This window comes from Diadema antillarum, unplaced genomic scaffold, assembly GCF_040938485.1.
Source record: "Diadema antillarum isolate AM-2024a unplaced genomic scaffold, OU_Dant_1.0 scf00000036, whole genome shotgun sequence".
Taxonomy (NCBI): Eukaryota; Metazoa; Echinodermata; class Echinoidea; order Diadematoida; family Diadematidae; genus Diadema; species Diadema antillarum.
The window spans coordinates 3,062,186-3,079,023 of NW_027270925.1; the positions used below are offsets into that span (position 1 = coordinate 3,062,186).

Genomic DNA, 16,838 nt, shown 5'->3' on the forward strand with positions numbered 1-16,838 from the left:
TTACGTTCTAGGTGTGTTTGCTGAGATTGTGGCCCGATGGGTGGCCCACTTCAGGGTCCCGCCCAGCTTCCTCTCCCAGTGTTCAGCCAGCAGCCGCATCCTGATCCTCAGCAGGGAATCCAGCCGGGTGGAGGAGCCACGGACACCGTCTCCGATCCCCCAGCCGCAGACAGAGGAGATGGTCGAGCCCACGGCGTTGGATAGGCTGCAAGGTGAGATTGAGGCATGATACATCGGACTGACGGATCAAACGATTTCTAGGGCTGTCAGTTTGGCTGGAGTGAAGAGTTAGTAGAATGTCAGATTGAGTCAAAAGGTGCTTGAGCTTCTGATCATAGCAGAAGCTTCGTCAGAGGCAAAATGAGAAGCATACAGGGTAAGCAGACGCATGAACTACATACAACATGCGCTCTCTGGAAGGGGCTAGGGACAGAGAAGAAAAAAATAAAAACCCAGAAGGGGTAGGTTAGGTGTCAAGGCATGGAGCCAAACAAGGGAGGAGGGGATTTAGGCAAAGCAGTGAGCAAACAAAAGGGAGAGAATATTAAATCAAGGTTTTCAAATATCTTCTCATCATCACCCGTCATCTCTCAGTCTTGGGCGGGGTTCCAGCAGTTGTGGAATATTTGATAATTTGTGAAAAGGTCTTTTCCATTAGTTTCAGATTTGACATGGTAGTGTTTCAGTTTTCATTCTGGAGTTGGTCACAAATTTTTAGAATTATTCCAGGGTAGAAGTCGTGAAAGAGATGCAGAAATGTACTTGTTTCCACATGTCTTGTGTAGAAGAGATGAGGTGAAAGACAAACAAAGATAAGATTCAGGTGTGAGTTTCTTCAATTTCATTTCATTTCATTTCATTCAGAGATAAAATTACCCAAACATTTTCTCTATTAAGCTCATGTGAATGAGACATTAAGGAGAAAATCTTGTCCTGTAGATATAAATGAAGTCCTTTGTATATCTAACCCCTCGCCACACATGGCAAAAAGTTAACATTATGTAATTTCTCTTTCTCTTCAAGAAACGATGCAGACGCTGTGCTCACGATTTGTGCACAGTCTGGAGCATGATGTCCTCCAGGCTCACTGCACATGGGAGTATGTGGTGCAGTGGAACAAGAATCCAGAGGTGAGAGAGTGGGCAGTCGGGTGTGACAGGGCAGTTATTAGCCTCAAATCAGGAGAGATTCTATGAATTTGGGCTAGGAGATCAATGGGAACGCCAATATTTTTACTTTTATTTGTTTGTTTGTTTGTTTTTTCTCAGTGCTATTTTGTACCATGAAAGATTTGCTGACTGAAATAATGTTTAACATTTCAAATTCAAAATGCTGGCACTTCAAATCCTGTTTTATGATATTGTCATTCTATGTTGTTAAAAAGTAGTGAAAATCTTGATGTTCTCGCTTTTTTTTTTCTTTTTAAACAGGCTGACAAACTACATAGAAATTAAACATTAACTATCATTTGACGTCTTTGATTTCTCATTGACTTTTACTTTGAATTAACTGGGAAAAAGGATACTATTTTAGATACTGGTTTCTATCAAGGGATGTGATTTTTTTTTCAAATATTTGTTGTATTTTTGTACCGAGAAGTGGGATGCTACAAACTCATGGTGCCAGCTTACAAGGGGACAACTGAAATCTCCTGTTGGCCAAGTTACATGCAGCGACTTGCCTTGCCTGGAGACACACAATTTATATCAGAGCACACTGTCCATTGTACTTACCTGGAGAAAGAAAAATTGATAACAGAAATAACAGTTTTAGTGCATTGTGAAATGTGCTATGAAAGTCTGGGTGCAGTGAGGGAAAACACAATTTGTGTACTGATATTACCACTTGTTGCAAGATAATATTATTATGTAATGCTGTGAAATGGAGTAAGACTGTGTTAGGTGCAGAGTTGTGGCATCAGGGAAGAAAGAAGTTGAGTGTGGGGGAGGGAGCTTGATGTACATGTATTTAATTCCTCCTTTGCCATGCTGTTGGAGGTGTGTTTGGTAAGTGGTGATCCATCGAAAAAATACAACCCAATCAGACATGCAGGGGGATGACCAATCATGAACAGGTTGATCTTTATACAGTTATTGTTGGGGCTGAGAAGCTACTTCCAACCGTGGTTCAGTGGCTAAGACCACAGACTATCAATCACAAAGTCACTGATTCAATCCCCTGGCTGCAGTGGGTGTGCCCCTAGACAAGGCACTGTATCCTCGTGGCATATTCCATTAGAGTGGATTTAAAACCATCTGTGTCATGGTTGCCTGCATGCATGCATTCAATGCTTCCTTAGTGGTCATGTGAAAACTAATCAATTCAGTGTAAGTAAATTCCATCTACCGTAATTTGCTGTGTTTGAAGTTAACAAAAATGTGAGTTAAATGCTGTTTTGTCCCCCAGGCTACTGGCTATCTCTCCTGTGGACTTCATCATTTACGATCAATACGGAATCCTGTCCTGCAACATGGTGAGTGCTGATTCATTTTTATGCCTCCGCCACGAAGTGGTGCCGGAGGCATTATGTTTTCGGGTTGTCCGTCCGTCCGTCCTTCCGTCCGTCCGTCCGTCCGTCCGTAATGAATTTTGTGGACAGGGTAACTATCAAAACCTTTTGAGGTATCCTAATGAAACTTGGCATGTATGTGTATTAGGGGGTGAAGTTGTGCCTATCAACTTTTGGGTACACATGCTCAAGGTCAAAGGTCAAAAGGTCAAGGTCAAATACATAGAATTTCACTATTTCCACCATATCTATGCAATACCAGAAGATATTTTCTTAAAACTTAGTGTATACATGTATTACCCAATTAAAATTCTCTGGGGAAAGTTTGAGTCATGAGGTCAAAGGTCAAAGGTCAAAATGTCAAGTATATATATCAAAACTTCACCTTTTTTCTCTGTACCTTGGAAATTGTTCAAGGTATCTTTATGGAACATAGTATATATACATGTACTGACTGGCAGTAATTATCTAGAGAATTATGGGTTCATGGGGTCAAAGGTCAGGGGTCAAAGGTCAAGGGCAACACTTCAAAATTGTACTATTTCCCCTCATGTTTATGCTATGCCAGCAGGATTTTTTTTTTTTTTTTACACTTGGTGTATGCATGTATAACCTAATAGAAATTCTCTGGAAAGTTTTTTTTTTTTCTTTTGTTTTTGCCTCAAAGGTCAAAGGTCAAAGATCAAGTGAAAGTGCTAAACTAAGTTTTTCCTCCATATTTCGGAAGTGGCTCAAGTTATCTTGAAACTTACTACATATGTATGCATGTTCTGCCTGACAGTGATTATCTTATAAATTTCAGGGTCAAAGGCCAGATGAAAATGGTAACAATTTACTATTCAATACAGAAATTGCACTTTTTTTCCATACCTTGAAAATTACTCAATGCATAAATGTATGAATGGGTCAAAGTCAAGTTAAAGTCCTTAAATTCCAAATACATGCTTTCCTATTCATCCAATTAAACCAGGTCAAGGAAGGTGAACATTCAATACATTTGTGACAAACTTGTCATTTTAATATTTTGCCAATTATGTGAAAATGTAATCACACATCGTCCACATGTACTATTTAGACCTATTAGGAGAATCATGCATTATGGCGGAGGCATACCAGTCGCCATAGCGACATTTCTAGTCCCATTTATTATCCCTTGTAAACTGCTTCTTGCTCCATCAAATTATAGTGACTTTTCATTAAAAAAAATAAGAAAGAAAAAGAAGAAAAGAGACTTGTGTATAGTGTCTATTTAATAAAAGGTGCAAAGTGTATGGTAATCAGTGGTGTATCCTTTATTTTGGTAAGAGAAACACGAGAGCGACTTTGCTAGTGTAAGTTTGTACTCTTTTTATCTTTGCTGTCAGTGTAACATGATAATGTGTAGGCAATAAAGTATTTTATAAAGAAATAAAATGGGGAAAAAAAACCCATCATTGTAGTTGATGACAGGTCTCCATTTTTGCTGCTTCCTGCAGGCGTATCCAGCATGATGTGGCATACATTCATGGTGAAGAAGTTTTCGGGAGCAGCGTTCCTCATGGACAAAGTTGGCAAGGCGCCAAAGGACAGGCTGTGCAGAAGGGTATGGCTGCAGGGTCTTACTGCAGGGATGCTATGATAGTGTGTGATCGATTCTGATGGTGCTTGATTCTGTTACTGCACAATGAGATAGTCAACAAGCCAGTGCATTTCAGCATGTGCGCATGAACACAAAATGCTCATATTCACCTCAGGCGTATATGTCATTGTAGCTTTGCAGTGTTCTCAGATGGAATACTTCATCAGGTGTGACAGTAGTCCATCTTAGAATGAAAAACACAAAATGAATACAGGTAAATAGCAAGGAGGCATAGGTATTCAAAATCTGAAATTGATGCTCATTCATTCCCTCAGCTCTTGTAAACCTGAAAATAGTCACCAGTTTTTTATGACAATGTGTCTCTGTGTTTTATGATCGGGTAAGCTATTGAAAAACAATTCTTATGCTGAAGTAGTTGTTTGAATTGCAGGGATTGTTGCCATGATTTGAATTAAAAGCATTACTTTCTTTTGAATGATAGTCGCTGTACTTTAATGGGGTATGATGAAGCATGAAGATATATGTATATTATGGAGGTGTGAGCAGTACCACTCTGCAGAAAGGTGCTGATATTGTTGGGTTTGTTGGGTTTGCCAGAGCATGTGTACAGTGTACTGATGTGATGTGGTGATGGATGCAAGACAGTAGAGGTATAACATTATGTTATGTGACAAGGTCAGTTGGCTTGCGAAGATGTGGCATCTTACTGATGTTAGCTGCACAATTTTTGCATTCCCATCGACAGTTATAATTCAATCAAAGTTGAGTTCATCTAGCATAGCAGAAAATTCAGCGCTTATTTGTCAGATAATTATCATGTCAGATTTCTACACTAACTCTTGAATGTAAGCTCAGGTGTTTGGTGAGTGGAACGTTGTTGCTAGTGTTCACCATGAAAACTGTTCCCGTTCTTATCACAATCTGTTTTATGTATTGTCCTTTATTCAGGACGTCGGCCTGAGTGAAATGGCTCTGGGCAGGTTCCTGGGTCTGGCAACAGAACTTCTGGAGTGTATCTACCAGGTAGTCTTTTCATCTACTATCGTTCATTTAACTTGATTTGTGTCTTTGTTTTCTGTCTATGTAGTTTACAAAAATGAGTAACCAATCAACACACAGCCAGAAACCTGAATGTTTTGAGCAGATACATGTTTCATACTGGCCACTGTGAAAGGGACAATTTGATAATATGCAGGTGTCCCTTTTGACTACAAATGGAGTAGTGTGTGAAATGTGAGCTAAAAAAAGAAGAAGAAAAAAACAGTCATAAAGGGGTTCGTAATTTGTTGAACTTCTTATTCCTCTTTGTTTACTTCCACTTCTGGGCCCTATTTCATAAAAGGTTGATATGATTACAACTCTTGTTGGAACGGCAATTGCCATGGCAACGACAGGTATCCAGCTTCCTGATGGGCTGTTGCTATGGGAAGTTGTCATTCCAGCAAGAGTTGCCATCCTAACATCTTTTATGAAATGGGGCCCAGCCCTCTTTGTTTGCTTCCATTTGTGCCAATATAAAACAAAAGTTACAAATTCAGTCAAAGCCCAAGAAGATGTCATCAGGGAGATGGTATAGCATTGATGTCTAGATATATTTTGCAGGTTAAGGAAGTAGGCAATTGTGAAAGTCATTTGAATACGATGTGCATATCTATTGATATTGACGTTCCTTCAGAACAGAGTCCAAGAAAAGACTATCAGCTGAGTATCAATAACATTTATACTCATACACACATACTGTACAAAAACAAAATAACAAAACTAAAGTTAAACAAAACAACCCCACCCAAAAAAAAAAAAAAAAAAACCACACACAACAAAATTACAATTAAACTAAATGAAACTAACAAACACGACCTGTCTGCTTCCATTGCAGGTGGAACCAGAGTCCTCCCTCACCCCACTCTTTGAGACAGAGGACCTGTGGCAACACATACAGGGCCCCACCCCTCTGGTGGAGCTTGCAGTCAGCCAGACCCTCCCCTGCCACGCCCTGGTCGACGTCCACAAGCAGCTCTGCACCATCATGCATGGGGTCATGACCTTTGGCATGAAGTCGGTCAAGGTGAGAGGTTGCTTCTTACACGACCCTAGCAATGGCCTTTTTCATGCCTTTCTGTCCCCTAAGGGTGGATGGCATTATATTCTTGAGTTGTTTGTGTGTTTGTCCATCCATATGTCTGTCCACCCCAGAGATTGTCATGGCAATTTCAGAAAGAAAAAAAATTCTCGGTGGATATTCCAATAACTCTGCCAAGATTATGCAAGAGGAGGTGCAGATGCACAGGTTGAATTTGATTAGGGAAGTACCTTAAGGGGAAAAAAAAATGACAGATTACTCAACTGTGCAGAAAAATGATATTTTCCTCATATAAATTTAGTTAAGAATGTGCATTGGTCTTCGGTAGAGTTGAATGTGACAAATATTTTAATAGCAAGAAAATGCCTTATGTGAAGTAATTGGGTCAAAGGTGAAGAACAAGGGTCAATCAACCTTGATCACGATCATAATATGCAGCCATACCTTAAACTGGGCATGTCCAGTGTTAAATTTGGTTGGTAGGGAGGGACGTACTTACCATGTGAGTGTGCAATGATACAGAACAAGTGAGATGTGTTCTTTTTGCTGTTGCAGGTTTTACAATTGTTTGACTACAAGACCAAGAATGCATTCTTCAAGGCCCTGGGTACCATGTTTACCCCTTCCAGCCACGAGATTGACTTTGGATTGATCAAATCGAGGCAGGAGGTAAGCAGTCAGTTGTGAATTTGTAGGAATTGTTGTCTGTGCTTTTCCAACATTTAATTTTGACTTGTTTTTGTTTGTTTATTTGTTTCTTCATGAGAAGTGTAAGTATTGATTTAAGATATAACACTACAATGGGGAAAATTTAATGTGCAGCTAGAACACAGATGTTGTATGTTGAAGAGTGAGCCACATCTATTGTGCTTGTTTTGATATTTTATGCAGTTCTTGCAACGACTCGTGATGGCAGCTGTTTTCACCCTCCCTCCCAACCATCAGTCAGAAATGGAGGGTGATGCTTCCACCCCGGGAAGCACTGCCTCTTCTGCCTCCTCCTCAGTGTTGTCCGAGCGGAGGAGAAGTAGCACGGCGTCTGATGCGTCTGGGATCGCGGCCGGGGGGACGGTGCCCCTGGAGAACCCCAAGCGGCTGCCGAAGACCCACCCGGGACAGGTGTGGCCGGGCGTGGCCCTACAGTTAGCCCTGGCATTGCGGGTGGACAGCGACCTGGTGAAGAGACACCACGTCTGCCAGCTGTACAACAGCGGCTATGATACCATAGCACAGGAGGTAAGGAGAAATCGGAACCAATGAGTGGGACTGATGTTAAAGGATCACAGTTTGGTTTGATGAAGAATAGTGCATATTTGAAGACAGATATATCAATACTTCCTCACATCTAAAGTTGGATGTTGATTTGAATGGCTGTGATGTGTGCAATTCATGTTTTCTCTGTATCATAGAACTTGATTTTCATTGCAGCAAGTTATGTGTGTCTACATGTCCATGGATGACTTTTGAGGTTGGCCTCACACTAGAGATGAAAGGATCTTAAAATTTAACTCAATTTCAGCGTATGTGTCATCATTTGCTATTAAAGTATGTGCCATGCTATTGCACTTCATTAGCAAATCATTGGTAAGTATTTAATAATTGCACAGTAGTATCATTCCTAGCCATGCTCATAACCTCGTACAATGAGAACGTGGAATTCCATCAAGCTTTTGACTATCATTTCTCACCAGTAAAGGTACAATGTATTATAAAAGGTATTTCATTGCTGTGAATCTTGTCTGGTTAAGTTGATGCTTTAAATCAACCCTTGACCTCTCCTCTCCCCCCCCCCCCCCCCCCCCCCTTTACAAAGCTCTTGGTGTCGGTCTCTGAGCAGACTGAAATGGCAGTGCAGCTGATCCACGTTGTTGGTCAGAGGCTTGCTCAGGAGATTGTCGTTGGAGCTGACTCTGTCAGCGTGGAGAGGCAGTCCCGACTGCCGCCTTCGCTTGTCACCTGGCTTAGGGCACTGGTGAGCACTTACCCATGATTTTCCATGTTGTTTACAATATTGGTATCTCACAGAGGTTGTAACCACACAGAGCACAGAGCTTCTACGCTCTTTGCTGATAGTCTGCAGGTGTGTAATCTGTATGATCTATTCAAGAATTTATCTTCCTGATTTCTTGCATGAGAAAGAAATGGAAAGGTATAGTCATTCATGTACAGTCATTACTATGAATATTTAGTATTATCTTCAGTATTGCATGCTTGTTTAAACTGCTAAAAGATCTTAAAATGATTGATATGGATAAGAAAAGCTTTATGTTATTTCATCTGGATATTTATTTGAAAATAAGAAATTGAAGAAAGAAATCATCAAGGCTATCATGTTTTTACAGGGAATAGATTAGTGGAGTCATATAAAACTTGCGGTACTTCCTGGTAAATCATGATTGCGTGCTATATTTTACTGTTGGTGACACAAAATTAGATGTATTTCAGCACTTATTAGACAGCTCTGCAACGCCAGTGTAAAGAGATATCTTAAAAGTGAATTAATGTGAACAAAGACAGTGACACTTGATGCTAATTGTTTTAATCCGGTGTTACCTCCTTCACCCTCTCCCTCCCCCGTCCCCCCCCCCCCCCCAGTCTAAGGAGCCCCTGCGCTGCCCTCACCCGCCCATCTCAGACACAGCCCACCTGGCCGGCCAAGCCGTGGGACTGCTACCCGACTCTCACCAGCAGTATCCCCTCGCTCTCCAACTCATCGAGGCTGTGGGGTCCCTGACGTAGGCCAAAAAATAAGGGGCTGTAGCACCGGTGGAGACCCTGCTGTGGGGAGGTCGTCATCAGGACTTGTAGGGAGGGCTGTTACAAACTGCTCTTTTACCCATTTAAAAGTGTGTATTTCTCGCAAGATGCCGTGTGGCTGCTTGCACGGATGGGAGATCCTCATTTGAATAATCTCTACTGGAGCCCCTTGGGAGGAGACGGGGCACACACCCCATGCAGTGGAGATGACGCAGATGTCACTGGGATGCCAATGAAGCCAGGAACCAGAGGATCAGGCATGAAAGCTGTAGAAGGGAACAAGTGGATTTACCTATGACTGCACACCCCACACTTTGTCTTGTACAATTCTTGCTGCCACACAGACAAGCTGGCTGTACTGGTACTTCAGGCTATGTAATGCAGGTGCTGTACATTACCAAGTCTCATAACCCATGTTTTGAAAATACTCCCTGTTTACGAGTTTTGAGGCACTCTCCTCTATTCTGCAGGGGTCAGAAGTGTCATTTATGATACTGGGAGACTAGTGCTAATTTTAGATATTATATAGAGACTAACAGATGAAACTTGCCAATAAATCACCAGTAAAGATGATGTTTAGCAGGAGAATAGTTTCCATTGTAAATGAAAATATCACTGAAATGACAAACAATATCACTTAATGTCGTTTGTGCGGGGACACTAATAGAATCTTTGCAACTCTTAGCAAGACATACTTCCTTCAGAAAAAAAAAAAAAATCTAATTCTCAGTGCATATGTTGTCAAGGATAAAGCACCTTACTTCACAGTACTCTTAATCAAAGAAAAGAGGAGAAGAGATGTTCTCATGTTGTGTGTGTTATGCTACTTGTCCTCATGGGACATTAGTCCAGTCTTGGACTAAATCTTTACTTCTCAAATAAACCACACATCTTGGTGCCTCGTAGTGGGCCAATCCGACACCGATTTTAGCAGCATTCAGATGCCATCATTGTTGTAGAACCTGGGAAGATTCAGCATGTCTCTATAGTGGTAAACTTGCTTCTTGCCTCATATAAGTTTCCACATTTGAAGCTTTCATGGTGCAGTTGAATCAGAGTTTATCAATTCGTGGGTAGTTCTTTTATCCAATCATCAACATATTCATGATTTCATGTTCTCACACACACACACACACACACACACACACACACACACACACACACACACACACACACACACACACACACACATTCACACATTGTAGAACAGACATGTCTGCGGCATGATCGGAGTGGGCCCTAGAGCAATTCTATGCACTAGAATCTCACTGCCATTAAAAAGCTTGTTTTTGCGTCCAGAATCATTTGTTACGAAACACTTGCTGAGATGTAATGGATCAGTGATTTATGAAGTATGTAAGGGGATCAAGTGTGTGCCATTGAAATGTGTGATACCGCTGTTTCTTCAGCTGGATCATATCCATGACGTTGAAATATTACTTGAATATGTGCAAGGGGCTATTTGTTTATGTTGAAGAGTGCTTGCAAATGCATCCCTTCGCTATCATCAAACCTGTCACTGTAGACTAAATCACTGTATGGATTGTTGTCCCCAAGAAATTGATGACAGTTGTAACTGCCCTTGTGTGTGTGAGATGGGGAGGAATGTGGAGGAGGAATAGTTTTTGTAAGGAGGAACCATAATGTGCATAAATTACAGGATGTTTAAATTACCTAGCTTGATGTTGGCATATTTACCAAGATGACAATTATAGTTTTTATCCAATAACATAATCTAATAGTTCACATTTTATTTGATATCCAACTTTATTTACCAGCAATTAGAATTATGAGAAGAGAGCCATTTTCTAGCACTTTCTTCACTGAAAAAAAGCACACCAACCATGCTCAATTACTGTGATGGTAGTGATGGTGTCAAATTATTCAGCATTAAAAGCCATGTTTTTTCTTCATGTATTTTCTGAAGAAACATGTTTTTTTTTAAAATCTGTTTTCAATAGGTTATAGATGCATTTTGAGTGAACTAGTTTGATGATAAAGAAGAAGAGTGATGTTGTCACAGCTGTGCTTACAAATCAAATCCCTTGCATGACTAGTAAGAGTCTCGGTTTAAATTATCCTGAAATGCACGTTTTTGATGAAGGAATGTAAATCTCAGATTAGCCCAGTTACAAGACACAGCTTTTCACAGAAATGGATTCAGGAGCTTGGTTCAGAGAATTGTCAGATTTACTTCGAGGACTGACATCACCTGGGAAATGTTATTAGAGATATAAGGAACCTTTTATCATATTAGGTACAATTGTATTTATTATCATGTCTCATTTCACATTGTAAACATTAGCTATTGACATCGTGCAATAATTTATGTACAGCAACAGAGAATGTACTGGTCATGGTTTTTCATGCCATTAAATGAAATTCCTCAATCACAGCAGAGTGCAGCTGCATTTCCTTTTCTTGCATTTTTCTTGCATTTGTACCTTAATTTTTGTGTGATTAAGTATCCCAAAATGTAGTAATTTCTCTTGTTTAAGGTCATATACATTGTAGCTGGTAAATGTAGTACTAAAATCAAGTACAAATAATGCAGTGGCTGTGTAGCATCCATATGCAATGTTAGCTTGTAACGCTGAAAAGTGTAGTACTGCATAGTTAGTACAGTTATTGTTTTCAGATATTCTCTCTGTAGAAAGTAATAACGATAAGGTTAAACTTCATATCAGTATTGTTTGGTACACTGTATTTGACTGATGATCCCCATAAACATCACAACTGCAGCCCTATGTTTATTCACAGCAAACTGTTAATGATTTTGTTATTCTTTATTGTTCGTATGCCTTTCAAGCAAAAGTGCTTCCATTTACGTTTGAATAATAATTTGATGTGTGTGTTTAAGTTGGTACTGCCGTTTCACCTGACTCGTGGCTTGCTTATCATCTACTGAGCATTTTAGAGCCGTTACCGATAGCCTGAAATCAGCTTCATTCACTTTGCAACATCTGTCATAAGTGCTTTGTCTTATTCTCTTTACTTGCAACAAAGGTTAAAAGTGTTCCCACATAGACTCGGTTAGTGTGTAACTGCTCAGTGAGTGATCTTGTTTGATTTGAAACTCCTGTTTAATTTTACATACAGGAAACAAAAATGGAAAATAAATGGTGCTACGACTGCTGTACTTTAAATTTATTAGGGGAACTTTGAATTGATGAGATCGAGGATGGACAATACTTAAGATGGTGACTACTTAACATAATGAAGAGTGGCCTAAACACTATGTGCAGAGGTTTGATGACTTGTGTGATTTAGGGATATTACTTGACATTAAGTTGCCAATCAAGCATTGGAGAAAAAAAAATCAAAGATGATGTGGGGAATTACATGATAAATTATTTGTTTCTCTTCAAGTTTGTGTGCTTATTTGCTTTACCCACGAAAATCAAATGCAGCCAAATGCTACCATGGCTTGCTTGCTTCATTTCATAATTACCACTTGATAGGAATGTTTAATACATAGAAATGCTTTGAAACAGATTTGAGCCAAGTCTTCACGTTTCAGTGTGGACCAAATTGAAATGTATATGTATGTTTCTGAAAAGACAAAACGTACAACCGATACCGTAAAAAAAAAAAAAAAAAGCAACAACATACCTACATGGAGAGTAACAGAGTTTTTGAATAAATATTTCTGGTGTGAAGCAGACTTAGTGATCAATATTGGATACATACAGCGTATCATTTGGAAATGGCCTTCCATGTAAAGGAGAGACCATACACAGTATCATCTCATGGTTCGAAAACAGTGTTTTCCAGGAAAAATTGTTTTCGTTTTGTAGCTATGAGCCCTCATACATTACCATGGTATTTGTTTTGTTGCCTTTATTGTCCTTGCACTCTTTTGTGTACTGTCATTACAAATAATACTAAATCTGGGTAGAAAATCTTGTGGCACAATATTGTGCCACAAGATTCTCTATTGACTATTAATAACTATTAAAAGTTACCAGTAGTAAAAGAATGTGACTTGAACTTGGAGAGTACAGCCCAACATTTGCACAGTATTAGCAAGGCAAGGAGGATACAAAAATCTTCAAGAATTTGTTGTATGGTGTCCTTTAATGAACTTTTGGCTAAAGGAATGAAATAAATACAAACAAGGTTTCATTTTTAATATAGGCGACTCTGTTATATTTAAGTCCTTGGTACCGGCAGTTTTCCTTTGTCATACCAAAATTTCGTCATGGCCGAATGTATGCGAAGAGATATGTTTTTAGATGATAATTTTGGGACTGAAATTTTACTTCATTGTAAAGAGAATTTCGTTGTAACCTTGTGCATCATGACAGGAGTGTACTGTATAATCAGCGAGTCTGTGCAAATTAAGGAGATAAGTGTACATCAACCCATTTTGAATTTAATGGCATATTGCTAACGACTCTCAAGTAGAGCCATTTCTGATGTTTATTTCATTTGTGATTCATGAGGGGAGATATTTTCGTGCTGCAATTAATGTAGAAAGACTGCACTTGATTTGACAGTGTGCCCACCTTTATCTCAAAACTGTTATTTGATCCTTGGCCATGCCTCATGTTATGAAAACATGTTGACATAGGGGTGATGAGATGTATCATGTACAACTCACAAGGGAGATATGTGTTGTATAAATGTAAGGTTACACAGTGGAGCCTCATTATAATAAAGTCAAGTACCTGATAGAACAACGCAATTTTGCAGGTGCCATTCCTTTTATTCATTTTTTGTTTATTTGTTTTTATGGCTGATGTAATGAGATACCCATTATAACGGGGAAATTCAGTGGTCCCAAGCAACATGTTATGTGAGGTTCTTCTGTACTGGTGTTCATGATCAATTGTTGAAAAAAAAGGACATGTGGTTCAGCAATATTTGCAGTTGTAACATGATTATTGTGCTGGCATCATGCACCATATTTCACCCCATCTGATTATTGTAAGATGCCATAAATTATTAAAGCTGTATTGGAAGTACATGTATGAAATAAAACTTGCTATATTGAAATGGAGACTCATTGATCAATGTCTGAATACTTTCTTACCTATAAAGTTAACAACAATCACAACAACAACAAACATGATTTGCTGATTTCAATGTCAGTTTCACACCTTTTCCAACTGAGCTTTGTCGAGTACTTTCTAAAGCTGACAGGGTCAATTTTGACTACACTGTCAGATCTGAAGATCTTGGTTGTTAAAGCTTTGTGTCACTGGAAATGTTCAGATCTGTAAATATTATGACATTGTGATGCCCCAAACACCCAAGTCTAAAATCGTGACAAGCTTACTTGCACATGTGATTTTTAAATGCAAAATCATTTCCTTCAAGATGTTTGAAGGTCAGTATTTCAAGCAGAGAATTTAGTTGTCTACAATTTAGCACTGTAAAATCGGTGAATGTTACACTGTAAAGCAAGAAATATTTGCAACATGAAATTTGTGCAAATTGGAGCCAACGGCCTTTCTTGCAGCGTGAAATTTTCACAATTGCCACTGGCATTCAACACATATCGTGTAAACAAGAACTTGCGCGTGCATTTTGCTTTTGCGAATCTTGGCTCATGTGAAATTCACAAAATAAAAATGCAGGCATAAATTCCTGGTTTTACGGTATGTTTTACAGTAATGTATGTATGTATCATGTATATATAATCACAATCATGTTGTTTGTATGAAGAATGAATCGTGTATTCACTATTGTAACCTCGTTCACACATCCACATTGCCACTGAAAAGAAAGTGCAGATACAAACCAAATAAGTGCAGTGGGGATTGATTTATTGGAAGTGTTCCTTAATTGCAACATAATACAATCATCCAAAGCGCAAATCAAGGCAAACAGTACAAAATAATTCTCTCTGCAGCACATATACAGTATACACACAACAGATATACATAACAGATTGCCCAGAAGTCTCCAGTCACCAGCAACAAGACAAATTAAATAGTGACAGATATGATTTGGTTCATTCAAATTGTAATCTGCAGCACACCACCAAAGAATAACAGTTCTCTACATTTCTCAGCATAAACCTTTAGTACAGTCAGTATCTGGACGTCTCTCTGATTCACCACGTCACATTAATAGTACATAACTTTATCCATACGTGCAAAACCTTCCTTTCCCATTTCGCCTCTAGCATGTTTAATGCACTACAGCAAAGCACAGCTCTGAGTTTACTTTTGACCTCCAGCAAGTATTTCACATGTTAAATTCATCAGAAAATTTGTTCTCTCAATACATATTGTAGACCTACATCATGTAGCCTACATAGAAGCCAGGTTGCATGTGTACTTGTACAGCAACTCATTTATGCCACTCTTTCATACTTCACCTCCCAGTACATGCATGTATTGCTGATATTGCCCAATCACCAGGAAGAACTTCTCCACTAAGCCATAAAAAGCTACAGAAAGAGATGAAGGGTGGAAATCAGCTCACAAAAGTGCCTATTTCCCTGTTAAAAAAAAAAAAAAATAATGAGCACCATAAAGCCTATCCCATCAGGCACTCAGCAATACGATACAACTTCCTGACTGCAATTGCCATGGCAACAACCAAAATACTCACAGGAGATTGGTCGTTTGCCTGGCTGCTTGTAAGGGGAGAGTGCAATCATTGTCAATAGTGATTATTGCAAAAGTGCTCAGAGAAAATGGGACTTGGGGAAGCCCACTTCAGGAAGATTTGTACAATCTGTTATTAAAGAGTTGTAGTCAAACACAGTAACAACCAAAATGCTCACAGTTGATTGGTCATTGACCAGCTGTGTCTACAGAAACTATTTTTTTTAAATTTGTATATTGCCATTGAAGTAAACTACTTTCTGAAAAAGGACCCAGATTATAATTTATGGAGTTTAACACAAGAGCCTCATGAGACAAGGCTCCAAGTGCAACCTGCAAACATTATTAATGGCATAAAACTCATTTGAAACACAACATGTTCTTGCACATATCCTATTATTAGTATTATAAATGATTTTAGGAATGTTTGAAGAATATCTGCATTCACATTACTCTAAATGCTCTATGAAAGAGCAAATGTAGGTACTAGTCAACATAAGCATTTCCACACATTCATGTTATCTCAATTTACTGCACACTCTACTTCAATTAAATAGTACTTGTAGTTGTGCATTCGCCTTGCTTGACATCTGACAAACACTAGCCGATCTAGAGGAAATCATGCTGATGACTAATTTGAAGGGAAATTACATGACATGTGATAGCTGTAGGGGGGTGGAAATACATCCTCTCTTAGCAGGGAGCGCACCGTGATCAGTGACAGATGTTTAGAGGAATAGATCAGCAAAGTTGACGATTATATCCATCTCAGTTCTTGCATTTCACACGAGAGCACACCATTATGTGAAGGGAAAATGTATTGGGGGTGGGACAGTAACACGAGAATTGACATGACCACTGTATGCCATGGCAGAAACCATTACTTCAGCTAAGCAAATACACAACTGAAGGGCATTTTGTTTCATGAACATTATTTTGCACCTCTGACAGGGCCGAGTTTCTTTGCTGGATTACATGATGTACAATGCATTAAAAATTTACAGTGCATCAAAAATTTTTAGCCCAACAGAACAAATACTGGACTGTAGGACAATTCTGCATACAGAACAGAAAAACATAACCTACAGAAATCAACAAATATAACATGTGGCACAAATCAAAGGATTTTTTTAAAACACAAATGTCTATTCAAAGGGTGCTGTGCTAACTGGGGATGAACCAGCCATGTAGGAAGTGTCAAGTATGGTGTACTTTGAAAACCTGACTGAAAGAGGTAAAAGCTCTCCCATTTCATCAAGAATGCACAGTAAGAAAACACAGAATACAAACAATGGAAAGAGAAGAAGTGTCCAGAATACACAACTTGGGACCAGTTAAGTCCCATTCCCAATG

General features: G+C 39.2%; 1 protein-coding gene across 1 annotated transcript in view; it reads left to right on the forward strand.

Moving 5' to 3' along the window:
- Positions 1-10,813, forward strand: part of LOC139708572 (rab3 GTPase-activating protein non-catalytic subunit-like) — a 31,681-nt gene extending 20,868 nt beyond the window's left edge. The window contains exons 22-31 of the mRNA XM_071620514.1: positions 12-212; positions 1,024-1,130; positions 2,407-2,473; positions 3,985-4,091; positions 5,037-5,111; positions 5,965-6,153; positions 6,724-6,837; positions 7,060-7,404; positions 7,982-8,140; positions 8,764-10,813. Of these exons, the coding sequence (XP_071476615.1) occupies positions 12-212; positions 1,024-1,130; positions 2,407-2,473; positions 3,985-4,091; positions 5,037-5,111; positions 5,965-6,153; positions 6,724-6,837; positions 7,060-7,404; positions 7,982-8,140; positions 8,764-8,907 (1,508 nt within the window). The 3' untranslated portion in view covers positions 8,908-10,813. The remainder of the gene's footprint in view (positions 1-11; positions 213-1,023; positions 1,131-2,406; positions 2,474-3,984; positions 4,092-5,036; positions 5,112-5,964; positions 6,154-6,723; positions 6,838-7,059; positions 7,405-7,981; positions 8,141-8,763) is intronic.
- The last annotated feature ends 6,025 nt before the right edge of the window (positions 10,814-16,838 follow it).